The 27450-nt window shown below is 45.4% G+C and overlaps 2 protein-coding genes across 3 annotated transcripts in view; one reads left to right on the top strand and one right to left on the bottom strand.

Moving 5' to 3' along the window:
• Positions 1–1021: 1021 nt before the first annotated feature.
• ECHDC3 (enoyl-CoA hydratase domain containing 3) lies at positions 1022–21613 on the bottom strand. The gene is made up of 5 exons (XM_037510602.2): positions 21444–21613; positions 17234–17355; positions 15677–15774; positions 10883–11083; positions 1022–4443 (listed from the first exon to the last, which is right to left on the bottom strand). Exons 1-5 carry the CDS (start codon positions 21611–21613, stop codon positions 4132–4134), a joined length of 903 nt encoding a protein of 300 aa, XP_037366499.1. The 3' UTR covers positions 1022–4131.
• Positions 21614–22424: 811 nt separating this feature from the next.
• Positions 22425–27450, top strand: part of USP6NL (USP6 N-terminal like) — a 229592-nt gene continuing 224566 nt past the window's right edge. The window contains exons 1-3 of one of the 2 annotated variants that reach the window (XM_037510601.2): positions 22425–22690; positions 23386–23455; positions 27046–27158. The gene's annotated coding sequence lies outside the window, so the exon portion shown is untranslated. The remainder of the gene's footprint in view (positions 22691–23385; positions 23456–27045; positions 27159–27450) is intronic. The other variant, XM_054695087.1, reaches the window with a different exon arrangement.

The following is a 27450-nucleotide window of genomic DNA, read 5'->3' as shown; positions in this document are numbered from 1 at the left end:
ATTTCCTGGGTGATAGGAGTGTCATTGTTCTAGTTAGGTGACTCTGGGATTCACTTTGAACTAGTCTGGGCAGTGGGAGGGATGGGGATGGGGCAGATTAGAGATACATGATTGCCCATAATAATCAGTTATCCATTGATAATTGCTAAAACTTGGTAATGAGTAGAACAGCTTCTCAAATAACACCATTTCATTCAACTTAGTTATATTGTTGATAAGAAAAAAGCAAGCAATCCTTATCCATGACATTATTTGAGAACTTGCCTTCCTCATACTTCCTTTGGCTTAAAGTCACAGTTTCCAAGAATTGATCAACAACATTAAATGAGGACTCACTGTGCATGGAAGTTTATCATACTTTCCCTATAATGGAAAAACCTTTAACATGTGTGCCATTCTAGGTTAGAGTTGTATCTGGTGGTCAGAAAGTTGCAGGAGGAGTGAAGATTGACATTGATGCTAATGGTTGGCAGGGACTTACCTGTACTATAATTGTTTAAAGTGAGTGCACTTCAGGGGTGAAACAAACAGTCTATTAAAGAAACTGGACACCTGCTAGTTCCAGACTTTTCCAAGACAGACTTGTCATTCATTGTGAGAATCTGTCATCTCAAGAAGGAAATTCTAGTGATTATTTCACCAGTAAGTTCTCCATAATTTATTTTAGAGAGAAACAGAATCAAACCTGAAATGTCTTTAAAGAAATGGAGAGGCACGATGCCAGGAGACAAGCCATTCATTAAAGTCTAGCCATTTGTCTAACTTTCCCTGTGCCCGGGGCACTGTCAGTCCAGCAGGGGTATTTTAAGTGGGATTATCCACACTCTTTGCTACTGCAAAGATAGATGCTTGCTAAGTGAAATCTCTTCTCCTCACAGTGACCAGGCATGATATTGAGTAAAATAATGGTCAGAAAGAGCATCACCAGGCCCCTAATGAGAAACTGTTGACAGAAAAATTGCTCTAACATTCATCAAAAAGCCAATAAATGTCAAGGAAGGGACTGGAGCTGCAGCAGCTCATAAATTCCTTCTCAAGGGGCCTCAAGAGGGGAGTTTGGGGACAACACACTCTTCCTTTTCCCTGAACACTGCTAAATAAACTTCCAGAAAGCATGAAGAATCTATGGGGTGGCTTCCCCCGAGATTTCTGAGGGGTGTCAACAAGAAGGCCATGCCAAATTGGCCAGAGGATACTGTTCTTGGTACCAATACTTGCTAAGTCTACACCTTTTTCATCATGTAGGCCTGTCTGAGTCATGTCATGGTTTGTAAGTTAACTGAGAGCTAAGCTCCTTTCTGGCTTAAAAAGCCAAATGTCTTATCTAGGATTCCATTTGCTCACTAATGAATCAAAATTATTTTTCTCCTTGGTTCCCATCCTACTGATTACCTCTGGTGTTCTGTGTGTGCTATACAGCGACGTTAATTGCTTAGCTTATTGGGGCCTCCATTGTATATGAGGGGCCATTGACCTAAGTGCCATTAAACCACATGTGTATATGGAGTCACACAAAACCTGCATGTAAATGTGCATAGCAGCATATTCCTAATAGCCACACCATGAAAACAAGCCCCGTTCATCAACTGACCAAGATAAATTTTGAGTTATAGACATGAAAACAAAGAAACAAACAACAAACCTCTTGAAAAGCTGAAATACAATTATTTTATTGAATATAACATGTCAACTTCATTAATGTTGAATCAGACTCTCACCCACTTGATGATTGTTAAGAAATAACCATCATTAAGCAGGTATATTTTTAAAACAAAGTTTAAAGGAAATTATTGAACTCCTTCCCCTAAATAGACGAGCGCTGTTAAGTGTGGAACACGGGTGTGTTCCACTGTGATAGCAGCTGGGCCTTCAAAAGGCGGCAGCCCTGAGGGCCAATAAAGGCCCTGAAACCTGCATGGGAAAATTTGAGGGGTTCCTGAAGCACTCTAGTCCCCTCACATTCCTCTTCAAGCCAGTTGAATCAAACTGCCCACAATTTGTCATAAAATTCACACTATTTCACCTTTTAAATACAAACATTGCTGGATGGATATCTGTCACTTAAGGGGGAGGGGATAGTGACTAAAACACCAGACAAGACCAAGGTAATTGCCAAATTCCATAGTGATCAGCTCCCTGTAGGGTCTTCCCAGCTAAAGTCAGAAGGTTCAGGTGTGACCCCAAAGTTCTGACAATCTTTCTCCTTCAAACACAATCAGGTGTTTTCAAATTTGACCTCTTCGTCAGGTAAGATGCCCATCTCCTTTTGAGTGAAAGCTACATATTTCAAGTTTCCAAATCCCAGTGTTGCAGAATTTAGAATGTCAGAACAGACAGGAGATTCCGCGCTGTTGTTTTTTACAGAAGGAAAAGTTGAGATGCAGTCCACACTGCTAGTTCATGTAACCCTGGGAGAGCTCAGTGTGTTCAAATCCATGCTTTTCCCTAAATCTTTACTAAGCAAAACTCAGTGGCCTTTGCTTTGCCTTTTTCCTTTGAGTGCATGAGAAGTCTGTCTGCAGGCTGGAACGGTTGTCTCCTACTTGTGTTGGGAGGAATACAGTGTGTTAATCAGGAGCACAATTCAGAATCCTACAGATCTCAGCCCATGCACTGTTGCCAGCGACACGTGCCTTAACCTCTTGAGCTTCACATATATTTCGGGGCTGCCTGGTATCATATACTACTCCCCACCTTATCACTGGTATAAAAAGCTACAGGAAGCTGGTGTCTGACATTCACTCAACCCATTCATGCTCTCCGTGGGGAGCATGCATTGGGAAGGTGTGTTCTCCCAGGGGGCAGTGGTGAACATGGGCTCACTTCCTTTCCAGCCCCTGAATTGCAGGTGTGCGGTCTGCTGGGCTGAGCTCAGTGAAACTCCCCAGAAGCAAATGGAAGTTAAGGAGAGGCAAATAGGCTTTCCAAAAGCAATCATCACTTGGGGCTCTCAGAAAACATCATCCAGTATCCCAATGGACAGAAGCAGAGCTAAAAAATTTATATTGGCCTCGGGGAGGAATTAAATGACCTTGGAGGGTAGACGGCAGATTTCCTTTTGGATTATTTCCTGCTGAAGCTAGTCCCTGAGTGCATATTAGTTCACAGGCTGGGAAGCCAGCCTAGAGATGCAAGGATTTCATGATTTGAGAGTCTAGTACACACTCAGACAGAAAGTGCAAGATAAACTATTGATTTTCATTTGCCAAATGTGTGAGAAGACTTGAGGACAAGAAGTTTCTAGCATTTGTTGGGCCACATTGGACCAGAAGCCAGAAAATGATGTTTAGGTCCTAGTCCAAATGCTTCCTCAGTGCCTGGAGTACCTGATGCTAGTTTGGATTCTTTATAGAAGTGGAGTGAGCTAGGAAGTGAGTCCAGAGTAGGTGGTTCTTGTTAGAACATGTGTTCTTCACCCCCCACCTCCTTTACCCCAAGTTTTCATGCTGAGCTTTATTCAAGGTCGAGGTGTCAAGGCTCCTTGGGCAGCCAGGATATGCACCATGGAAACACCAGCAGCTGCTCCACACCTATCAGGTTGGAATGTGAAGAAGAAGGAGTTTGGGGATATTTTTTTCTTTTCTCAGACAGCTTACAGCCTCACTGTCTCTAAATATTTAATCTTTTGAAATCACGTAAGATTATTCCAAAGCCGTGGGCATGATTATTTCTCAGGATTTTCAGTTGGGACTATCTTGGGGGATCTGAAATGTGTCATCTCTCTTGGGCAACCAGAACCGCTTCCACTTGCGGAGACATTTCTCAGGCTGCAGTCTCTTTTATTCCTGGTGTGTTACCACCTTGGCCTGTGTGAGGGAGACCCTCGCCCGCAGGCCTAGGGAGGGGGCTAGCAGACCCCAGCCTTCTCAAACAGCTGCTCAGCACAAAGCTCGCTAAGGGCCACCTAAATGAGCACTTCCTTGGACTCTCCACTTCATCCTTCCCTCAAAATCAGGGCTTTTAATACAGACCACGTCAGTGAAACCATTATAGTGTTATTGTCAAGGCAGGCTGTCTCCTTTTACATTACAAGGCAGCTGTGGTATGTGGAGTCAGAGGGGAGGAGTAGGAAGTGCTGCTTCCTGGGCACTGCCCACGGACTCATGCCTCTATTTCTCCCACAAATTCTGCTCAGTGTGACCAGTTGGGTTTTCTCTTCTGGATGAAGGCCTTGATTCCCTCCTGCCCGTCCTGCAGGGCCACGTTGTCCACCATGGCCTGAGCAGTGAGGCAGTACGCCGTTCTGAGGTCCTGGGGCAGCTGCTTGTAGAAGGCGGCCTTGCCTAAAGACACCACAGGGCGGCTCAAGGAGGCAATCTTTTTCGCTATTCTCATGGTTTCTTCCTCTAGCCGCTCTTCCGGCACGACTTTGCTGAGCAGCCCATGACGCAAGGCCTCCTGGGCAGAAATGGGCTCCCCAGTGAAAAGCATCTCTAGGGCGACCTAAGGGAGGAAACATGTAATTGTGGAGGCTCTCTGTGTGACCCACTGCCACCCGCAGCCCACCCTGTTTATTTCACTCTGCTGAGACAGTGTCCAACATCCTTACAACTTCAGCCCAGTTAGCTATTCCTCAAATAACATGTCATTCATCATCCCTAATGTCTTCAGTACCCAGACTCCTGCTGGGACAGGTCAGGTCTTTCCAGAGCAAGGAGAATACCAGTGCCAGGTGGGGAATGTCTTGTTCCTTCCACAGACCTGACCTCTGATCCCTTGCTAAGAGATTCCATCTGCCTCTGTCAAGGGACAGCAGCCCAGGACAGCGGCCACATCTGATGGGCTGAAGCCATCATCTCCCACATACCAACACAGTGGCCACTTTCCAGAGGGAGGAGAATGAGCAGAGATGTTGACACCAGTGAAATTGGAAAGAGCAGCTTCCCGTGTCCCAGAGAAGGAAGGGGATTAAAGGGACCAGATGAGGGAGCCTACCATGATTTTATGAATAGGCAAAACATGACAAACAGGAGATCCTCCCTTTCCTCTAGCAGCCTCTCCCCCAGATTCACAAGGTCTGGCAAAAGGAGGGGCCTGGCATCCTATTACTCTCCGGTTCCTTCCCCCCATTAAATCTGTTACACGCAGTGCTTTCATTCTACAAAGTCACTTCTCAAAACTCAAATTTACAAGAGGGATTTCCAGATGCATGTGGAACAGCAGGCAGGGAGGTGCCTTCCCCTCCTGCCATCCAGCTGGCATCTGTGCTGCTCCCCAACAGGCGCAGTCCTTGCACGTACTGTTCCCTCAACCCTCAGTGCTCTGTCTCCAACTGTCCTCATGGCTGTGGCCTCTTCTCTTTCAGGTCTTTACTGTGACCGCCCTAGGACAAGCACAAATCAACCAACCCCCTGTACTACCCCCTTTCTGGCTGTATTTTTAGCCTGCACTTTCACCATCGAACATTCTATATATTTACACCTTTGTTTTTTTGACTATTCTGGTCTCCTTGGCTTACTTGTAAATTTCACTGGCACAGCGATATTTTTTCATGGTTCTGTTTATTTCTGTGCTTCCACCACCAGAATAATGCCTTGCTATACAGCAATTTCTTCTTTTACCCCCCTCACCCACAGGGGACCTGTTCTAAGACTCCAGTGGAGTGACCCAGTTGTCACCCCCCATCTTCAACTCTTCCCAGCTGGGGCCACAGACCTGGCAGAACACAGATGAGCTTTCCTCTCTAAGCCCTGGCCAGGTTGCAGACTCATGAGCTAAACAAGCTACTATTGTAGTTTGGAGCCACTAAGTTGTGGGTGGTTTATTAGGTTGTCATGGACACCCAGACTAGCCTGAGATATAAATGTGCGATCATTAGCATTTAGATGATGGTTCCTCAATCTCGATACTATTGCATATTTTGGACTAGATAGTTTTATGTTGTGTAGAATTGTCTCGTGCATTTTGAAAATTTGCTGTATCCCTGAACTCTATCCAGTAGCTGCCAACAGTCATGGCAGTCAAAAATGACTCTGAGCATTGCCAAAGTCCCCTGAGGCCAGTAGTGCTCTGGTTCAGAACCACTGATTTAGATGGTTTTTTAAGTCATAAGGCTAGGTCGTATCACCTCAGTATTAAGCTTTGGGAGAGAAGAGGCCAGGAGGGTAGACCTGAGGACTCCTTTGCCATCCTGGGTGCAGATGGAATCCATACTGAACAAGGTGATTTGGGTCCCATTTTCACCTCTGCCAAGTTAGGGGAAGGGCTTTATGTTTGTCCAGTCCCTGTCCTCTTTCCAGGACCTGTAAAGGGAGATGAGGAACCAGGAAGGCATGGGCTCTGCATTGTGGCAAGTCCTTTTAGGTTCAGAACCCGATTCTGGGGGCCTCTGCTTGCTCCAAGCTTTGGAGTCAGGCACATGAGTTCTGCTTTTCTGTCTCTTCTCAAACCCAGACACCACCCACAGACAATGGCTTCCCAGAATTTGTCTGGGGAATGTCAGCCTTTAGGAACAGACGTCAAGAGAAAAGGTGAAGTAGCCAGGACAACAGAGAGGGGCTGACTGAGTTCTTGCTGAGATCTGCTGGCAGCGTCTGAGTGGCAGCCCTGGTAACTGAGGCAGAAGCCTGGGACTGGATGAATCTAAGAGCTGGGCGGGCCAGCCTGGATTGGACTAGGTGTGGCTTCTGCTGTGCTTCTGCTCTCTGGGTCCCTCTCCCTTCAGGGAAAGACCAAGAAAGTATTAATGGGATTAACACAACTCAAGAAAGAAGCCCTGACTGGGGTGGAAGCAAGACCAGTGGTCTAGACTGAGCTCTGGACCTACCTTCATCTTCCTGTCATCCCTGCCTAATTATCCCCCTTTCTGTACCTCAGTTTCCTTATCTGCCAAATGGAGTAATACTATTTAGCACCAGACTGATTTATAGGGATGTTGCCCAGACAAGTAGAGTGGCATTCTCTAGGGGGAAAAAAGAAGGCGGTTTATATTATAGTGAATCAGCACAATCTATTACTTAAGTTTCTGTGTCGTATGCCCCTGAAACTTCAGATTATAGAGAAAAAGATACATTCTAATCATTCCCTAATCAACTCTCATAGCCTTTTAAGGTGGCACTTCTTTGGTCCCCTAAGAAGTTGATGACATAGTATCCCACTTCCCAGAGTATCTGCGTTAAAAAAACCAAAAGGATCTGAGGTTACGGCCTAACTGCAAGGCAGTAGGACTTGGAAGAAGGAAGACAGGTACCAATCCTAGACATCCACATACTAGTCACAAGACATTAAGGAAATGATTTATCTATCCCCTCTGGGAATGAGAGCTCCATCATCCTGCAGTTTGAAGAAGATTAGAAAAAACATGTGGAAAGTAGGTCCTTTCCAGTGTTGGAAACTTGCAGTGACAATTGTTAGCTCTCCTATTCCAACTGTAAATTTGTGTGAACCTTGAATGTTAGTTTTTAGGTATGACAGCCCCCCAAAAGGGGGTGATGACTTAAAGCAGACCACCCTTCTTTTTTTTTTTAAGATTTTTTTTTTTAAATTTATACAAGAGCTGGGGCACAGGCCAGATGTGCAGGAGGGTGAGAGGATTCACTAGTGACAGAATGGGGAACAGAATAGGCAGACTGACGAAATACACTGCTGAGGGGATTAGCAGGCGAGACAGGAGAGGTCTGCTCAGGCCGGCGGGGATCGAACCTGCACTTCAGAGGCTGCGGAAAGCTTCACAGCGCTGTGCTCAACTGCCTGCACCACCAGGGAGGCCCAGACCACCCTTCTTAATCCCCTCACCTATGATGACAGCTGGCAGGTGAGGTGTAAGCATAGGATTTGAAGGGGAAAGAAGCTGACAGGGACCTTGGACTAATTGAATTGACTGGGAGACACTAGGCAAGTCACTGAAATGCTCCCTGGCCTTCCTGTACGTTGGGTGTGGGCAACACGTTCCCTAAGGTGCCAAGGGTTCATTCTCAGTTCATTCTCAACTTTGATGGTGACACAAATCACTATTAAAGTGCAGATTTTGATGCAGCTGGTCTGTCTTTTCCCAGACTCCCTGGTGATCTGCACACCAGGCTGCGTGGTAAGGCTTTCCAGGTTGGAAGTTTTCTCCTGTTCTAATTAGACTACGGAAATAAGGTTCTACAGATAAACAGAGTTACCCTGGGTAAATAGGTGGAAGCAAGTGTTCCTACTGTGTGCAATGACTGGGCTGGGAAGAGGGGGTACTAATCTTTCACATGCTCTCCTGTGATACTAAGTGCTTGAGGCGCTGGCTCTGCATTCCAAACAAGGCCAGCTCTGCATGGGGAAGGGAGCAGCTGCACCAGGCAGGTTGTTGATGTGGTACAATGAAGATGCATTATTTAAATCACACCAGAGGGGAGAAACACTTCACAAATGTGGAAAATTATCCATGCCCAGGCTCAATCTGGCTTGAACACAGAGGCTCCACTCCACAGTTTCTGCTCCCAGTGGGCAAAACAGCCCTGACTCCTATGCAGTGGCACAGTCTCACAGTGACCAGCAGAGGGCACTGGTGACCTACACACGTATACAGGCCCAGCTTCCTGTCCAGGTCAGTTTGCAAAAGCACAGGCTTGCTTCTCTGAGTGTGTAAGTGGGCACATACCTACCACACACACATGGTTAGTGGGCTCCTGTCTGGCCCTGTTCGCATGGATGCAATCAAGCAATGATGACAGGTGAGTGTTTTCAGGCAGGTTTAGATTTTCATGGACTTCCTATTTTCCTTCTTAAAGGGGGCCACACAGGTAAGAAGTGAACCTAGAAAACAGCTCTGAGTTCTGACAGACTTTTTCTCCTCTGGGTTCCCTTCATCAGTGCTGTAGTTTCTGCTCACTGGTGTTGCGCCTGGTGCATGCTTCCACTAGCCCAGCATTAGTGAGCCAGCGTGCTGAGACATCTACAGACAGAACTCTGAGCCACTTTCAGACTCCACTGAGGCCTCCTGGGGATGAGAACTGGAGGAACATAGATCACAGATCCCAGTGGATAAATCAGAGACTCTGCCCCATCCTCTGAGCAGGCCTGGCCCTTGCCAAAACTGACAGCTACTTTGGGTCTCAATAGTCAGTCCCTTGATCTGTCACACTGGACAGTAATACAAGTAGTTTTGAGAATTGGGCTTCCTCAGACCTTAGGGTCTGATTATGTCAGGATTCCTTTTCTTCTCAAAAACTAATTTAAAATTTGACAAATACAATGTATAAGTTTCTAAGATTCAATTTTAAGCTTTGATTTTAAAAGTTTGTTTTAAGAAAGAACAGTGCGTTACCACCCCGATGGCACAGCAGCTGAACGCTGGGTTGCGAAGCTGCCCGCAGCCTCTGCAGCGGCGGTTCGATCCCTGGCCACCAGGTGAGGGTCCCACATGGCACGCAGACCTCTCCTGACACCCGCTGCTCCCCTCAGCAGTGTATTTTGTCACTCTGCCTATTCTGCTCCCCGCTCTGGTTCTGGTGAATTCTCTCACCCTTCCGTGCTTCTGACTGTACCCAGTGCTTGTATAAATAAATAAATAAATCTTTTTTTTTAAAAAAGAAAGAACAATGCTTATTCTGACAATACTGTGGAAACTTCTAGAATGTCAGGTGTTGAAGAAGACGAACAGCTGCAGGCAGGCTAACCAGTACAACATCCTTTTACTATGCAAAATGCCTCATGATTTGATTTGTCCAGTTATAGTTTATTAACAAGCTTCAACAATATATCTGTAATGCTTTTTAATTAAATGTACTAGCACAAAGTAGGGACTTAAGAAGTATTTGCTGAATTAATATGTATACATTTAAAGTAAATGCATATCCTGACAGGATCAGAACACCCCCTAGTCTGATGACATTCTAGCAGTTGTGCTTTGACAGGCCTCCTTTTGGCAGTGGGACCCATTTTCTGCAGTTTTCACTAGCGTGCATACTTATGGGAATCTCCTCACTCACATTTCTGTAAAAATTAGTGAGAAGACACTGTGAAAGAAGGAAGTACTTCCCTAAACTTCTGGGTTCTGTGGCTTGATTTCCCTTGGGTCTCACTCCTTTTGTGCCACAGGCATAGGATTTCTCCTATGCTAATTTTCATAGTTGATGTTCAGATGGTTGGTATAGTCTAGCAAGCAGTTTGGGTTTCCGACCTGCCATGGGACGTGACTTTCCCCCTTGTCCCTTTTCAAAACAGATTTCCAATTGATAACAAAGACCTGTTTTTTCTAGAACAAAGAACCAATGGTTTATACTTAAGAGATGTTTAGTAAATGTTATTTTATGCTATTATGGGAAGGAAGAAAGCTTCGGGAAGAAAATGGACTTCACTGTGTTAGTATCAACAAAACGACTTTTCTGATAGGGTTCCTTCCTGGGCAGATTCAGCATACCGTGCATGGGATATTCAGACATGATCCTGAAATGCAACCATTGCAAAACTGACACCTTCAGTATATCATCTGCTCTCAGTCCTTTCTGGAGCAAGATGAACTGTGGACAAAGAGTAGGTCTATGACCCTGGTGAACTTGTCTCTTGATACTGGCATAAGTCACAGTGTCGTTCTACCTCATGGGCAACCATTCAGGGCAGCAAAACTGAGTCTCAGTTGTATTTCAGATAAGATCACAAAAATGTGTGCCCTTATGAGAACAAGAACAACAACAAAAAATCCAAAAACCTAACTAGCCATTGAGGGCCAGGCAAGAGTGAAATGTTGTGATTTGCAAATTGAAGGTGGCTGGGAGAGCTTCAGGGGAGCAGGCAGCTGGCTCTTCCCTCCCCGACACGGGACATTAGAGGGAACAGCAGGGCACATCCAGCCAGCTGTGCTTTAGTCAGAATGGCCTGATACAACGGTGCTTTTAACAAGCAGATTCTGGAACGAACCCTCCTGTGCACAGAAGGATCACAAGCAAGGGAGGTGAGAGTTGCTTACCTTTCTGGGCACTGCTCTCCCCAGGGCAACGCCAGGAGTGGAGCAGAAGAGCCCAATGTTGACACCTGGAGTGGCAAAAGAGGACTTGTCGCTCGCCACGGCGATGTCACAGCTGGCGACCAGCTGACACCCGGCAGCAGTGGCCAGGCCGTTCACCATGGCGATCACTGGGACAGGGTGCCTCTGGATCTGCATCATGACCTGAAGATGCAAACACACCCTTCCCTCAGTCAAGAGTGGGAGCAATGTGCAAACCTCTTATGTGACCTTGTTTCAGAGCACCACTCACATGTGTCTGATGCTAAGGAAAAAGAGCCAAAGACTAACTTGCGAGAAATGTCTACTTTGTACAGTCTGTGGCCTCTCGTCTCCCTCTCAGGAGGAAAGGGCCCTGTTTATAAGCAAGACTGGAAGGCTCAGAAGCCACCTGGCACCCCCTAGTTGTGGGTCTGAGCCAGCATCTGTATTACTCCAAGGCCCAAGACTCTGTCTGCTTCCCTGGCAACCCACCAAGAATAGGGCTCATGGTGTTCTCTGGGGAGCAACTGGCCCTGATGTTGAAAGTTCTGATGTTAAAAGTCTAAAACTGGTATTTGGCACTTCCTTAAAAAATTAAGGTGGAGAAAGGACTGGAATGCAATTTCCTTAGTAATTACTTCTCAAATTACCACCATGAACATTCTCTCAATTCTATTAAAATGGTGTGGAACACCCTGCTGTCATCAAAACAGGCAAAATTCCTAAATTTTGTCGTTGGCACAGAGAGGGGAGGAGAGCCAAAAACTTGCTCATGTCACCCACCTCTAGAACTTTAACTTATTTTGGCAGTTCACACAATACTTGGTTTATTTCTGCATTTTTTTCATGACACTCTAAGCAGATTGTGTTGCTATGGTAACCAATTTCTAAATGGTTGCTCTTTGAACCAAAGCAGGGAGTGAGGGAAGTGGGAAGGATCTACATCTGGGCTTGCTTCCCAGGGTAGCAAATCAAAGAAAAAACGACCTCCTTGACTTAGGGATTTTGCTCAAGGAACTAACCTTCTGTATCCATGAACACTTGATATTTATCAGTTTTGTTATATAATAACCAACAATACATTTATGGACATAATACCAGACTCTATAATAGTGGTTCTTGACCTTCTTTTGAGAAGGGGGTTTCTTTGGAGAACCTGATAAATGCTTCTTACCCTCTCCCCAGAAGAATGCACGTGCATGTATCTGAACCCCAAAGAGTACAAACAGGGTTCATGTGCTGCTGGCAGGGTGACAATAGTCATTAGAAAGAGAGCACATTCTAAGTGAACTGCAATAGCAGAGATGAGAAGTCACGATGAGACGAGAAGACAAAAATTTCTAAAGTTTTGTTGCAAAAAAAGAAAGGATTTTGTTTTGTGTCTGAATGTCATCAGTTACCTAATGCACTGAAGTTACTTATGAAAAGTCAGTTGACTGTGAGAAATGTAGAATAGCCTGTCCCCTGCCTGCCATCTGTGAAGGGCTAGGATTCCATACAACCTGGGGTGGGGGAGATACCTAGGTAATACAGTACCATTTATATCAACAACATTAAAAATATTCACACCTTTGATCTGGGAATTCTATATCTAAGAAATGATCTAACTTAGGGTAAAAAGCTCTTGGATAAAGATGTTCACTAAATCATTATTTTATAACAGTAAGAAAAACCTATAAATAATATAGATATAGAAATATAGATAAATGACACTGTAAACAAAACAATATGCATTTGTGGAATGGAATGTTGTATTCTTATTAAAATGAAAACTTCTAAGACAAATATCAATATGGTAGTCTGGGCCTTGGGTAGTGTTCTGGTGCTAGGCTGAGGCTTAATGCCCGGAATACCATGCAGTACTGCCACCACAGTCTTCACATCTGTAAAGTGGGTATAATAATATAACACTGTGGCAGAACATGAGAATGAAATAAATCAATATGTCTAAAGTAGCCAAAATATTACCTGGTAGTTATAGGCATTTTAATGCTATAATCTTATTATGTAATTGTTTAATAGAATGCAGTTTCTTTGTATGGTTATTCAAACAAATAGGTTCACATGGAAAAAGGTTAAAAGGAAACAAAAGGTTAAAAGGAAAAGTGACTTCTTTATTAATACAACCCCCTCTTGGTGGTCTACCTTTAAATAATGCTTTGTTCTTTTGATCATGGTCTGTTATCAGCGCTTTATTTTTCTGTTGTTTTTCTAAATTTTCAAAAATTTCTATAAGTACCTATTACTTATGTAATTTAAAAAATACTGTAAATAAAGTTAGAGAGCAATTCAGACAAGACAAAGACCTAGACAGTAAACAAGCTAGAATAATCAATGCCTTGATGGTCAAGAATTGATTATACTTCCTATTTTCCCTTCCTGAATTAAGGACGGCTTTGGGGTTCTGCCTATTCCAAAATGTGACATAAATTTAACTGTGCCCTAGCCTTACTGAACAGCATGGCTGAGGGTTCTAAGTTATCTCCAAAAGAGGACCCAGTGTCATTTCACTGGTGGGGCATGAGGAGAGAGACACAAATCTCTTCCTGTCTGGGACTTCCATTTTCAAACCTCAGCAGGAAAAAAGAAGAGGGTCAAGGGGTAGGTCCCTCATGGAAGCCCGCCAGTGAGCCCACAAAAGGTCACTCTGGCTCTTCCTAACCAAATGGTCCTTCTCATTGTCAACCCGCCCACTCCTGTTTGGTAAAAAATTATCATGCAATCCTTGTGGTCTGTAATGAATTTGCTATACTTTCTAAATGCTGAATCAATTTAGATATCTCTACCTTTCTAAAATCAAATTTTCTCATGCCTGAACCAAACAATGAAATATCTAGCTCATTATGTTCCAATCTGCCTGTTGATTACACTTGGAAATTGAAATCTTGCCCACATTCATGGTTTTCATATTTATCAAGGACAATTGATTTTCTTAGAAAAAATTTACAGAAATCAATACACTTCCACCCCTATTTTACTACATCGGGGCCAGGTCCTATTAGGCACTGTGTCATATTCAGTGAGCTGGAGGCATCCATGGGTAGGAAGCTTCCAGGAAATCTGGCTTTTGTCCTCTGAAGAAGCCTGGGCTCCTGGTGGTCTTCTGCTAAGCCGCTTAGATCTCACTTCATGAAGATATCACGGCAGAGAGATAAAAGCAGGCCCTTTAGGGAGGATGAAAAGCTCTACTGGTTCTCTTTGATAATCTTCTATTTTGGACAAACATACTGGGTACTAGTAGAAAAATAACTTTTAAAACACCCAGTCTTGGCAAACACAAGAGCAGAATGTTATAAACATCATTAATGTGAAACAAAAGACCTATGTCTTAGCTCTGGCTTGTTTCCACCTCTCCCTGAGGCCCCAAGTCAATCACTTTTTGTGTTTGTCCCTCCATGAAATGAGAAAACTACCATCTGCTTTCCTGATGGGTTTCTGGGAGAGTAAGGAAAACACGATGATTAAGGTTTCCTGATTCTTTCCCATTCCCCACTTTGTTGCTCATCTCTATTCTGTCTACATAATGGGTTTTCACTAAATATTTGTTGAGCTGTCATCCAATAAATGAGTGAATAAGCCAATAAATGGACAAAAAGTTAGGCTAAGTAATCTGAGGGTCAGGTCACAAAATTGTTTTATATGTCTTGTTTTTCAATTAGATTTCTGGTTTCATTTTGGAAGAAAACTCTTTTTTCCTTCTCTTTCCCTCAGTATCTTGCAACCGTTACATGTATATGGGGTATCCAATAAATACTCATCAAATGAATAATGTGTTACTTAGAGTTGGATTCTGTTTTCAATCTTGATTATTCATGGCTTGATTTAATACAGACATACACCATCCCCAATTTTTTGTTCTTTCTCCTCTGCATTTGTTAGCAATTTTACTCCTTTACATGTTTAAAGGAACAGAAAACAGAAAGTGAGAATAAAGAGATTAATGTTTCCACTTGAAGGTGGCAATTTTAAAGATGATTGAAAGAGAGTTTGAAAATACCTTTTTAAATCATTATTATTCCATTTATGAATGTTCTTCCTTTCCCATCGACAGTTGATGGGACTCGGTTTGATGCTGTGGCCACTTGGAGAAAGTTAATGGCTTAATTCTGATAAGGATAATTCAAGTTAGCTTGAAGAATTACAGTGATTACATTCTGTAATCTGTTTCCTCTCTCCAGATGTACATTCCCACCTTTTATTATACTTAAAACATATATATCTCGACATACCCCCACAATGCTGGAGATGGTAACTGTCAACATCAGGGTATAGTTTATTTTCTTTGGAATATAATAAAATAATAGCAAACTAAAGTCACTTCTTATATATCTAAATCAAAAAGGTGCCTTGATGAGGGATTCACCAGTGACCTTAGTTCTCAGTACTTTTTTTTTTTAAAAAAGATTTATTTATTTATTTATACAAGCACTGGGTACAGTCAGAAGCGCGGGAGGGTGAGAGAATTCACCAGAGCCAGAGCGGGGAGCAGAGCAGGCAGAAGGACCAAAGTACACTGTTGAGGGGAGCAGCGGGTGCGGCAGGAGAGGTCTGCGCGCCATGTGGGACCCTCACCCAGTAGCTGGGGATTGAAGGCTGCGGGCAGCTTCGCAGTCCAGTGCTCAACCGCTGTGCCACCAGGGGAGACCCTAGTTCTTAGCACTTCTGCAGTGGTTGGGTCTCTTAGACAATACCTTACCTGTAAACTAGAAGCCAAATTCAATATCTGATATACTTATAAATTTCAGGCCTGCAAGGCTGACAGTGATCCGGGCTTACCTCTGCACAGGTCTGAAATACTTGAGCATGATAATCTGGCCCTTGTTCCTCCGTCAGCTCCTTTAAGTCATGCCCAGAAGAAAATACAGGCCCCTCAGCTGCAAATGTTTCCAGTTGGGAAAAGAAGAGAAAAAGAAGTAAACAGCCAGAGCTGGTAAGTTCACTAACTTGTCAACTTTAACAAAAAATTGGTTTCATGTCGACACTTGGAGCAAGTTAATGACCTGATTTTGATAAGAATAATTCGAGTTAGCTTGAAGAATTACAGTGATTACATTCTATAATGGCAGTGCAGGTGAGGTCTCTGTACTCTAAAAGGCCCATGGTAGAAACTGATGAAAACATGCAATTTCCAAGGGAGAAGGCTCAGGGACAGGCGAATATACTTTTCTTGGAGTTGTCTCTCTGGTCTCACATCTTTGATTTTGAACTTGCTCTGGCCTGTGCGTGTTAAATCAAATAGGTCTATTGAAATCCACAGTGCCTTTGGCAGTGCCCCTGTCATTCTGTCTACAGATAAAGGCCATCTTATGGATCAGAATAGTGAACATCAGAGAGTGAAGAGGCCCCTTTATATTATAAATGGAGGGATCTGAAGATGTGGTTTTGTTGTTATTGTTGTCATTTTCAACAACAAAATGTAATTCCACTGACAAGCGGATAACACTTCCTCATCTTTCCTTTTGTTGTGGTTATTTTGACAGGCAATATTATTCCCTTTTACAAGTGAGGAAATTGTGTCATTCAGAAGTTAGCAGCCTTCATGGCTTCTGGGTCATTCCCCATGGCGGCTCAACTCTGCTAGTTCTACTTCTTTTCCCTTTGAGAAAAAGAATTGAAATGCATATTCATCCATGGACAAGCAGGTATCATTCTGTTCATCGGCCTTCACAAAGCACTGATCCTTAGTCCTCAGTCCTTAGTCCATTGATATTTAGTCCATCCCTCCGCCCCCTGAAAAGAAAGCCTGTTCCAGAACATCACTGGTTTTGTTTTTCTGTGGAGGCTTCAAGGTGCTGACAATGCTATTATTTATAATACCACATCATCATCATATAATTCAGTAAAACTGGAACATAGCAGGGAAGAAATAGGCAAAATATAGCATAGTTTCTGGTATCAAAGAAGACTGCAGATATTAGTTGAAAGCTTGGTAAATAAAAGACAAACCAATTAACTGTCCTAGCAGCCTTTTCCTAGTCAATGAGGCAGTCCAGCAAAATGATTAGTGATTGCATCCATCTTAGAAGGTCCATAGAAATCCATTCTTCTATATTGATGGGAAGCCCAGCACTGTTAAGAGTGGCCATTTTTGGTATCCATCAAGAAGGAAGAAACACATATTTTCACTGAACAATAATCTGTGCTATAATTTCCAGTTAATAGTGTTAGGACCAAGGCTCCCATTACATAAGTTTTCCATAATTAATGTTCCTGTAAAAGAGCTTCGAATAGAATTCTCCCTTTAATGAGGGAATGCCTTAGTTAACCAAAGCATTTTGAGAAACCTCTTCTGGGCATTATATAGAACATTGAAAAGAAAACCGAATTGCATACCTGAAATAATAATGACTTTCAGATCTTTGCTTTCGGCTTCGTGAAGAATGTCACTTTGGAGAGATTTCAGCATTGCAAGTGACAGTGCGTTCCTCCTCTTTGGATTGCTCAAGACGACGTTCCTACGAAGAACATTTTATAATTACTGGGTCAGGCACCAGTCAAAACAAGTGAGGGCCCCTGCGATTCCTTTCTAATATGGAAGCTATATTTAAAGCACCAGAAAAGAGAACTGTGGGTGCTCAGGGGCAATTGAGAGGATCTGTCAACTCTCTGGAGTAATAGCTAAGCCAAACCAATGTGAGTACCAGAAATGTGGCTAGGTTTTCTCTTTCCCTTGATTTGTTTCCCTTTCTCTCCAGCTTTGCTGTCATAAATGACATTGCCATCTCCACAGAAAGGGCAAGCCACAGCAGTTCCCAGATCATTGCTGTCCAGGCCGGAGGCTGTGAGGCTTCAGAGTCAGTGTTGGGGCCATAAGCATCTCTGTGGCTCCCTTCAACCTATTCTTCTAGTTCCTCAGAAAAGAATAAGGTCAAGAAAGGAGCCAAGATGTAAACATGCCCCCAAATCTCTTGCCACCTAGCCCACAGAAGAGGCAGTGCAGTTTCAGCAACCAACGCACGGATGTGATAGTATTTCCCATCTTTTTTACTGTGGCATCCTGTAATTCTACAAAACAATCCTTGCTGTCTGAGAGTGGGATGTATATGACAAATGGGCAAAACCGTTCAGCAAGAGGACTCTCTGGACACATCTAACAAAAAAATGGCTGTTTTCAGGTGTCCCACATATTGACTAAAATAAGCTGTATTGTTATGTACTACCTGTACAAAAAAAAGTTTTATTTCTGCTACTGCAAGGAAGAGACAAAAGCCAAACACTGGATTGTTGTTATGTATTTTATATGTTTCCCTTGGTCTCCACCTACATGTTTTGTCTTTCTCATTCTTTTTGAATCTGATAGCCCTACTGCTATGTGTCAACTTGGATCCTCCATAAACAGCCTTCTGTGCCACTGTGTTCTGGAAAATAACTTTGATGACTGAATTTATTTCAGTGCAATAAGAATACCCATTTTCTGTGGAATACCATTTCAATTTTGCTGTCATCATCAGGTAGCTGTGATATTCATTGTTTTGTTTCTCATAAACATGTTCTCTCAAAAGTACAGAAATGACTTGTCACTGACATGCTGATAGACTGGGAACCTGTATTTTGGGAGTGGGTGGTGAGAGAACTGCTGATAAACCTTGTAATAGAGTAATAAGTGTGCTTGTTGTAGCAAACCTAAAACACTGCCATCCCTTTGGTGACATATGCTTAAATTAAATTCTAAGGCCTCAGGCAACATTGTGTGAAAAGATGCCAGTCCCCCAATACCCTTGTTGTGTGGCAGTGTCTGTTCGTCTGTGGCCCATTAATTCTTTGGCCAGTGTGTTACAAGCGTTGTCAGAGTGCTCTAAACTACTGGGCTCACTTTTGAACCTGGTGTAAACATGCTTCTGATCCTGCCATTCCACTAAATGGTTTGCATGGAGCGTCTTTTAATTGTCAGGGCCACATCCAATCAAAGGCTATTTTGATCACACTCCTAGAAAAATATTTCTTCTCTCCTGGTCTTTTGTTTGTTTCTTTAGTTCTCTGGACAATCCTTTTTGACTTCTTCCATGGACCCTAGCCATCTGCTAATCTTTGAATGCTGGTGATCCCCTGAGCTCCCTCCTATGCCCGCTTCCTGTTCCTTAAACCCTTCCCAAGCACGATCACCCTGGCCGTGGCACCAGCTTCCACTTCGATGCTCACGATTCCCAATCTTTGCTTTAGTTCATGTCTCTCTTCTGAGCTCCAGCTCTGCAAGTTCATCCAAAGGTCTCCTGAACTTCTCCACTGAGGGGTCCCTTGGGTGTCTGCTCCCACACACCCATGACCCAACTTGCCCTCTCCTCTTCCCTTTATCTTGGTTGTACAGGCCAGAAATGGAAAGGCTCCCGAGATTGTTATTTCTTTCTTATTCAACTGGCCATCAAATATGTTTCACAACGCTGTCTAAAAATTTCACCAGTATGAATTCTCCCAATGGTTATCTTGGTTCCAAACATGATGCCTTGCACCTAGAGCTTCCTCGACACCACTGCACTTAGGAGGGAATCTCCCTAAGCCTGAGGACCAGGACATGTGGTAAAAATATAATCTTTCCATTTATGAGGCAAGAAATGGTTCCTGTAGATGCTCTAATGAGCTGTCTGATGATCACATCACAGTAAAGCACCAGAAGATTGAGGAGATAAGAGACTGTCATGTTTACACACTGAGGAGACACTCAGCAAATATCTATTGACTGAGTTAATAGCCAAAACTAGCAATTCTATTTTTCACAGGCAATTCCATCAATTCTTGTGAATTTTTATCTCATGTAGTTTTTTTTTGCCATTTCTTTTACACCTAAATGGTGAATATACTGAGATGGCACAGTGGAGAGGAAATGACTTTAGAGGCAGATGGCCCTTTCCCTGACCCCTGGCATTCCTACCTGCTGGCTGTGTGGCCCGTAATAGGCCGTCACCTCTCTGAATTCGTTTATTTTTCTTAAGAGGGGATAGTATTATCTACCTGCAGGCTAATTACAAGGACTAAGGCCAATAAATATGCAGTGCTTACTGCAGTATCCACTTCATAGCTGGCCTACTATATGACAGTATTATCTCTGAAACTTGAAAAAGGCCACAGGAAGAGTGACTGGGTTGCTCAAGCTCACCTACATAGTGCCTAACATGGCACTGCTTTAATGTCAATGGAGAGGAGGGCTGCCTTTCAACTAAGGGATTCCTAGATGTATGCTAGATTGTTCTAATCATCTCCCTTTCTGATTCCTATTCTGTTCTGTAAAACTCAGCCAGGTCTTTTGTCATCTGGAGACCATGTCAGAAGTCAGGCTTCTGATCAGATGTAACCAGACTTGTAGAAGCAGAATTGCCTTGAAAAGAGGCGAAAAAGACTCCTGCACTTTAGAGAGGCCTGTACTGGCCTTTTCCAGCTGTGTCCCTCAAAGTAAATAAGTTCACTGGGATAATGGCATGTGCCAAAATCCCACTGCTGTTACCAGAGACCCTGGAACTCTCTGGTTCTGCAGTGGGTGTCCCTGGCCCACTGGATGGCCAAAAGCACAAGTGCAGGAATATAGAGACTATGGACATGTGGAATGGGGTATCTGCAGAGCTGTGAGCCATGTTCCTGGCAAAGCAGCAGGAATGAGAGGTGGAGTCAAGGGAGGGATGAGCAGAGTGTGGAAAGAGAAGAAAAAGCTGCAAGGCAGAGGCAGGAGCACAGCTCTGGGGAAACTCTTAGAAGCCAGAAGATTATAAATTCAAATATGGCCTTTCAGGTTTTATGAAGGTATTCTTGTCACGGTAGAAGAAAAGATATTCCATTGTTACCTTTTAAATAGTTTGACTATTCTATATAGACCTCCCTTTGCACCCTGGTCTGGGCCAGGCAAATGTCAATGTGAGGCAAAGATGGGGTTAGGAGCCCTTCAACCTTTACTCTTTCATTGTCAAGTTCCTGGTTTGGGCACAGGTATGTTTTTAAGGATTTTAGGCTAGTTGAGCCAAAGGGCAGAGCTCAGTACCCTGAGTCCTTCATGCTCTTTAATCATCCACCCCCACACCAGCACATCTGGGTGAGGGCCAAGGAGCAGCTCAGCTAAGCCAAAGCTTGCCTTGCTGCCAGGTCAAGTTCAAGAAAGACACAAATGCTCTATTAAAGGGCTTTCTTAAAGGCCAGAGCAGCCCTGGGGCCACGGTCAAGATGCACACACCCAGCCCCAGAGGTCCAAAGATAATAGGGTGGATTACCCTAAGGATTTAGGATGTGCAAAGGACCCGCTCCCCCCATCCCAGGCCGTCCCTGTTAAAGTCCTTTTGGTGTATGTCCTGTCTCAAATGCTACTGTGTTAGGCAAAGGACACCTGTAAACATCGTGTGTGACCGGATTCCTCCGACATGGAACTTCCCTGCGGGGCAGATTTGGCAAAAGCAGATATAATGGGGGTCAGGTGGGGGACACAGCTGCCTTTAGGCTCCTTGAGAGTGACAGGGCACAGTGGCCCGGCCTCCTCGACCCTTTCTCTTCCCGGGCCCCTGCCGTCCACCCCACCTGGGAACAGCCCCACGGAAGGGCCAGGGCACCGGTGGGTCCCGCGGCTGACCTGATGCCGTCCCGCTGCCGCGCGCTGGTGGGTCGCGACCCAGGCTCGGGCTGCCCGGCCCCCGCGAGCCCCCGGCTGCAGACGCCGGCGGTGAGCGGGGACCATGGGCCCCGCCGGAGCCAGCCGGGCCCTTTTGCCCCGAAGGCCCGCAAGCCCGCGACGGCTGCCATGCTGGCAAACGCGCTCGGGAGCGATCCGACGCCGCTGCCCGGTACCCCGAGGGCCGCGGGCTCGGAGAGCTCCGAGGGGCGCTGGTGCGACCCGGGCCGCCGAGCTTCCACCACTCCGGGACACCGGCAGACCGGATCGGAGCAGGCCCAGGCCTGGCTAGGACTCTCCTCCACCGCCTGGCCCGCCCCAGGTTTCCGTCCCCGGGCCCCTGGCGCCCCGCCCGTCCTTGAGCACCGCCCCCTCTGACACTTCCGCCCCGCCCCTTCCCCGAGCCCCGCCCCCTCTGGCTCTCCCGCCCCCGAGCACCGCCCCCTGACACTTCCGCCCCGCCCCTTCCCCGAGCACCGCCCCTTCTGACGCTCCCGCCCCCTAGCACCGCCCCCTGACACTTCCGCCCCGCCCCTTCCCCGAGCACCGCCCCTCTGGCTCTCCCGCCCCCGAGCACCGCCCCCTGACACTTCCGCTCCGCCCCTTCCCCGAGCACCTCCCCCTCTGGCTCTCCCGCCCCCGAGCACCGCCCCCTGACGCTTCCTCCCCGCCCCTTCCCCGAGCACCGCCCCTTCTGAAGCTCCCTTCCCCGAGCACCGCCCCGCCTCCGAGCACCGCCCACTGACGCTCACGCCCCCCCAGAGCACCGCCCCCTCTGACGCTTCTGCTCCGCCCCTTCCCTCGAGCACCGCCCCGCCCCGAGCTCCGCCCCCTGACGCTCACGCCCCGCCCCTGGCCCCCCGCCCCTTCTGACCCTCCCGCCCCACGCCCCGCCTCCGAGGGCCTGTGGGGCGGGGCTTAGTGTGAAGGACACTTCGAGTTGTGAGAACTTCAGCTAGGCCACAGAGCCGAAGGGAGGCGAACACTGGGTCGCCTCTTTGCACGAACACCGCAGTGGTTTGCCCAGATTAGGCACATGAGTCTCTTCGGGCCTTGAGCGGTGTGAGCTGTGGGCGTCGCTTTGTTGCCTCAGCCCTCCCACCGGAAACCTGCCCAGGCCTCAGGGGTGGTCGCAGGTCAGCACCTGAGGTGTATCTCGCTCAGCGGCTGCCTTTTGAACGCTTCGTGGCTTCTCTTATGGAGAACGCGTAAGGATCTGCATTCATCTCATGGGTTTTTCACATGCACCCTTGGGGGGAAGTCTGTGCTTTTCAGGACCGAAGAGTTTGGCACAGGCCGGGGCACATCTGGCTGCTGAAGTTTGAGGAGAATCTCCTCATTGTCATTTGCTAGTTCACTGCTTCAGGTATTGGTTAAATTCGTTAGTCTGGAGAGTTTCAGGACCCTGGTCCCGCCCTCAAGGATCTTTTGGTCTCTAGGGGGAGACTACGCCAGAACCCCCCACACCTTTCACACAGTTTGGCAAGGATGACAGTGTTTATAAAGTGGACTCACTTAGGGCCGTTGAGGTTGCACAGTGGCTAAAACAGTCTCACACTGGGTTCCTTTCAGGGAGGCCTCTTCAGTTGTCAGCCTCATCATCGGACAGACCACTTATGTACAGGACTTTTTTTTTTTTTTTGGCTTTTTTAAAAGATTTATTTATGCATACAAGAACTGTGGTACAGGCCAGAGATGTGGCGGGGGCGGGGTGAGAGAATTCACCAGAGACAGAGTGGGGAGCAGAACAGGCAGACTGATGAAATACACTGCTGAGGGGAGCAGCTGGGAGAGACAGGAGAGGTCTGCTGCACCATGTGGGTAGCTCCCTGGCTGGGGATCGAACTTGTGCTGCAGTGGCTATGGACAGCTTGAGTTGCATCTCAACCCCTTGTGCCACCAGGGAGGCCCTGTACAGGACATTTCGAAACATTGAAACCACTCTTCCCTTCTTTGGTCCTTGTTCCATCCAGGTAAGTGGGTTATTATTCATTTATTGCCTCAAAGGAAGTGGGAATTTGAAGTATTCACAGCAAATGGGGCAATTCTTGACTTTTGTGTTTTAAAAGCCCAGTGCTTGGAGTTCGGAAAGAACACCAAATAGGCATAATAGATATGGGGGGGGGAGATAATGAGTCAGGACAAGGTCAGGTTAAGATCCCCAGGTTGGAGGGCAAGGATAGGACAATTTGGACTTGTGGGAAAAGGCAAAATATGGTAACTATTATGGGGTTTGGGGAAAAGGGTGGACCACAGCCTCCCGGAGCAGTGGGAATGGTTGGAAGGCAGACTTTGCTTAGTAGAAGCCCAGGGGAGCCATGAGACTCCAGGTAGTAGATGGTCCTGACAACTTCAGAGAATCTTCAATGTCCCAGTCTGATGCTATGACAGAAGACTGGTCCCTTTCCTCTGGGAGGAGTTTGGCAACAGCTGAGGGAGTCTGGACTCCAGGAGCCCCTGAGGGGAGCAGAGGATGACTCACCAAGTGTGGATCACCAATTGAAAACACTTGGGGCTGCCGTGGAGGTTTCTTTGCTCATATAAATGCCCTCACCTGCTCTCCTATCCCTTTCAGCCTGCCTTCCTCCTGCCCCCACCCCCAAATTCTTTTCAGACCTGGTACCCGTGGTTTGAGGGTGGTGAAACACACAAAGAGGGAAGTGGAAATGGATGGCCATCACGTATTCCAAACGGGCGTCTGTGTCACTTGCTGGAATGTTGGTCCATCCCTAAGTAGTGCAAATCTTTTCATTCTCCAGGCTTCCTCTGCCTCTCATTAATTTTGGTAGGCTGCTTGTCTTTCTTCTCTCTTGTTCAGTGCCCTTCTAATCTATTTTTCCACACGGGCCTTCTCCCTGACACAATTTGATTTTCAGGTTGCTAGCAGGCTTCGCTCAGGCTTTGATTTATGTGTGCCTTCCCCCTGCCACATGCCTTTGCCGTACAGATGTGTCTCTGCTACCTTTTCACATTTCCTTTAAAGCCCCACCGATGCTTGGCAGAATGTTACAGAAATAATGCAGAATAAAAGACAGTTCGAGGGAGCCTGGTGTCTCAGGCTTGATGTAGGAATGAAGGCAGATTTAGAACTCCTCAGGGTGCAGAGAAAGAGGAGTGAAGGGCAGATTTTCTGCTTCTTATGGAGTGGTTTTTGAACTTTTTCTTTTTATTGATTTCAGGCCCTTGTAAGACAGGTCTGTAATGACATGGTTCAGAGGTACAATGTAAAAGAGAGGGGAGCTTAGTTTGGATGGAGATCTCTCTGGCATCTGGCTGATACTTCAATTTTAGTTTTTCACCTCATCCTCCCCACATCCGTCCCCCTACCTCCCTAAAAAGCCATATGAGCACCAAGTACCCACAAAACAGAAATGTTTCAGACTTTTATTGTTTCGCATAGAGATGCTTTTCAATGTCTGGATTTTATTACTTGATATTTTATTTATAATCCACCACTCATTATCCAAATGCCTTTTGCAAACCTAAAACTTTTCACAAGGATTCATGACTCCAGTTGGATGAAAATTAATTTAGAAACTAAGCAGCAGTGGGGGGCCTGGGTGAAATCAACTTCCTTTTATCCCCACTTACTGCAAATTCTTGAGTTTGAGCTCAGGCCTTAAACCAAACTCAGTAGCTTAGGTAAGGGCTGTGGAGAGTATGTAGAGGTATGTATTTCATAGCACCATACCTGTAGATAACATTTCAAATGAACTTGCAAAGTTTAAGGATCCTGACATGGGCATTGATAGAGACCTTCTGGAGGACAAGGCATCATTTGAGGAATTATTTGAGAGAGGAATGCTATATATCCATTAACCCATGCAAGAGAAAGAGCCACCGGAGGCTGCAGAGGTGTGAGCTCAGAACAGTGATCTCATCTCAGCTCAGGGTCACTTGATGAGGAAGAGATAGGAAACCACAGGGCCAGCCAATCTCTGAAGAAAAAAAAAAAAAAAAAAGTGGAGAGCTACCCGCAGGTTGGGAAACCCCTCATTCCTGTCTCCCACACCCCCTCACAATAATTATAATCCTGCCACAAAAAGAGGGGGTTAAGAGGGGAGAAGCAGTGGACCTCTTCGTATTAAACAGAGTAACTTTCCACCAAATGGAACATTGACAGTGCAGAGTGCTCTAGTGCCCAAATATTCCCGGTAGCCTCAGCAGAGTTAAGGTGGTGATGGTGGTGGGGACGGGAGCAGGCTGGAGGCTTGCTTGACTGGAAGAGGAGAGGTAATTTTGTAATTGGCTGCTGGGAGGGAGAGACAAGTTGGGTCTAGTTCTTGGTAGACTACTACTTTGATGACCTTAGCAAGTTACCTCTGAGTCAGTTTCCTCATCTGTAAAATGGGGGGAAAATACTTTGAATGGATTTTCAAAAATAGAACTCCAGGGGTTATAGAGCATATCATGTACCAGGTATTGATCTGGGCATGGGGCTGGGGGAGGAGTCCGACTGTGAAGAAAATGTAGCCCTCACTCTCAGAGGACCTGAATTGTAGTGCAAGGAGGCAGAAAATGAACACATTTGTGGAGAGTGTGTCAGATGGGGTAAAATAGCCTGCAGAAATATGTGAGGCATGTGCGTAGAGGGGAGTCAGGGCACCTTTGGTAAGGTATGTTGGAGCAGAGACCAGAAGACAGTGAGGGAACCAGGCAGAGAGGGCTGGCTGGCCAGAGGGGACAAGCACGGAGGCTTTGGGGCAGCGGGGCTTGTGGAGTTAAGGAGAAATCCAGGGTGGCAGGAAGGAGAGATGGGGCCAGGGGGTGGGGTGGCAGCAAGCCCTTAGCTTTGTCACTCTGAAAGAGATAGGGAACCCCAAGAGATTTATACAGGTTGTTAGCAGGGAAGTAAGCCACACAATTCATTGCCATGAATTATAAGGCCAGCATGGACTAGTGCCAGTTTCCCTCTGTGCCTCCTCCTACTGTCTTCCTCTCTTGCTCCTGACCTCCACTCACATCAGCCTATTTCCACTCTCTTGAGATCAACAAAGTCCTTCTGTGCTTTCATACCCTTTACAAGAACATGGAAGGTTCATCTCGCAAATCCTTATCTGACTGTCACCTATGTACCCTTCAGGTTATCGGTTCCTCCCCCCCATCTTGTCAGGTTACACACACACATACATACAGATACATGTAGACACATATGTGCACACTCAGATGTGCACATTCACTCACACCCCATGTACACAACCAGCTGAATTTTGATTGTAACTTTATTGAGCTTTATCATCCACAAACACTATATTTCTCTCTATAGTAAGTGTGTCTTCTTTAAATTCACTTAATAAAAGTTAATAGCCATATGGGTAGGGAGTTTTTATTCACCTTTATTAGATTTGTTACTAGGTATTTGATGTTTGTTTTTGTGTGTGTTTATTTTGTGTATAAGAACTGAAAAGTTCTAAAAGTCTATGCTGTATGAACGATTACTATATATATCACAAGAGTTTTTGACACATAACACTGTTGAAATTTAAGGTGTAGAGTATAATGATTTGATATAGTCCTTTTAATTTTATTTATTTTAATAAATGTGTCTTTATTCTTATTCTAGGTCTCAGTCCTAATGCCATTTCCTGTAAGAGGACTTCTCTGACCCCCAATCTCAATGAAGTCTATTAAGGAATCCTTTTATTCTTTGCCTTCCTTATCATCATTTTTAATCAGGTATTTATTTGTATGAATGTTTCTTTGTTATCTCTCTCGGAACCCTCTATGCAGGGCCTATGTGTGTTTCTCTCCCACTGTGTATCCAATATCTGTGCCTGGCACAGAGGGACACACTGATATATATTTAAGGAGAATGTTGAGTAAAAGGAATAAATGAGCATCTCTTTTCTGCCAGAAACTGTCTCTAGAAACTCCTCCATCACCCTGAGAAGTCCAGGTTCTTTTGATCTTAATTCACAACATTATTCTTCAAATACCCACGCTATGGTAATACTGGCTCTTTGCTAGT

The sequence above is a fragment of the Talpa occidentalis genome, unplaced genomic scaffold, assembly GCF_014898055.3.
Source record: "Talpa occidentalis isolate TD23 unplaced genomic scaffold, MPIMG_talOcc4v2.1 talOcc4.14, whole genome shotgun sequence".
In the NCBI taxonomy this organism is placed as follows: Eukaryota; Metazoa; Chordata; class Mammalia; order Eulipotyphla; family Talpidae; genus Talpa; species Talpa occidentalis.
This window is presented reverse-complemented; position numbering and strand designations above follow the sequence as displayed.

Bases quoted from the DNA above. Each gene is read 5' to 3' on its own strand.
- ECHDC3 (XM_037510602.2), bottom strand. From the start codon at position 21,613: ATGGCAGCCGTCGCGGGCTTGCGGGCCTTCGGGGCAAAAGGGCCCGGC. The intron at 17,356-21,443 runs GTCAGCCGCGGG...TGTTCTTCGTAG, and splicing joins CGGCAGCGGGACGGCATCAG to GAACGTCGTCTTGAGCAATC. The intron at 4,444-10,882 runs GTAAGCAACTCT...TTCCTCCCTTAG, and splicing joins GGAGAGCAGTGCCCAGAAAG to GTCGCCCTAGAGATGCTTTT.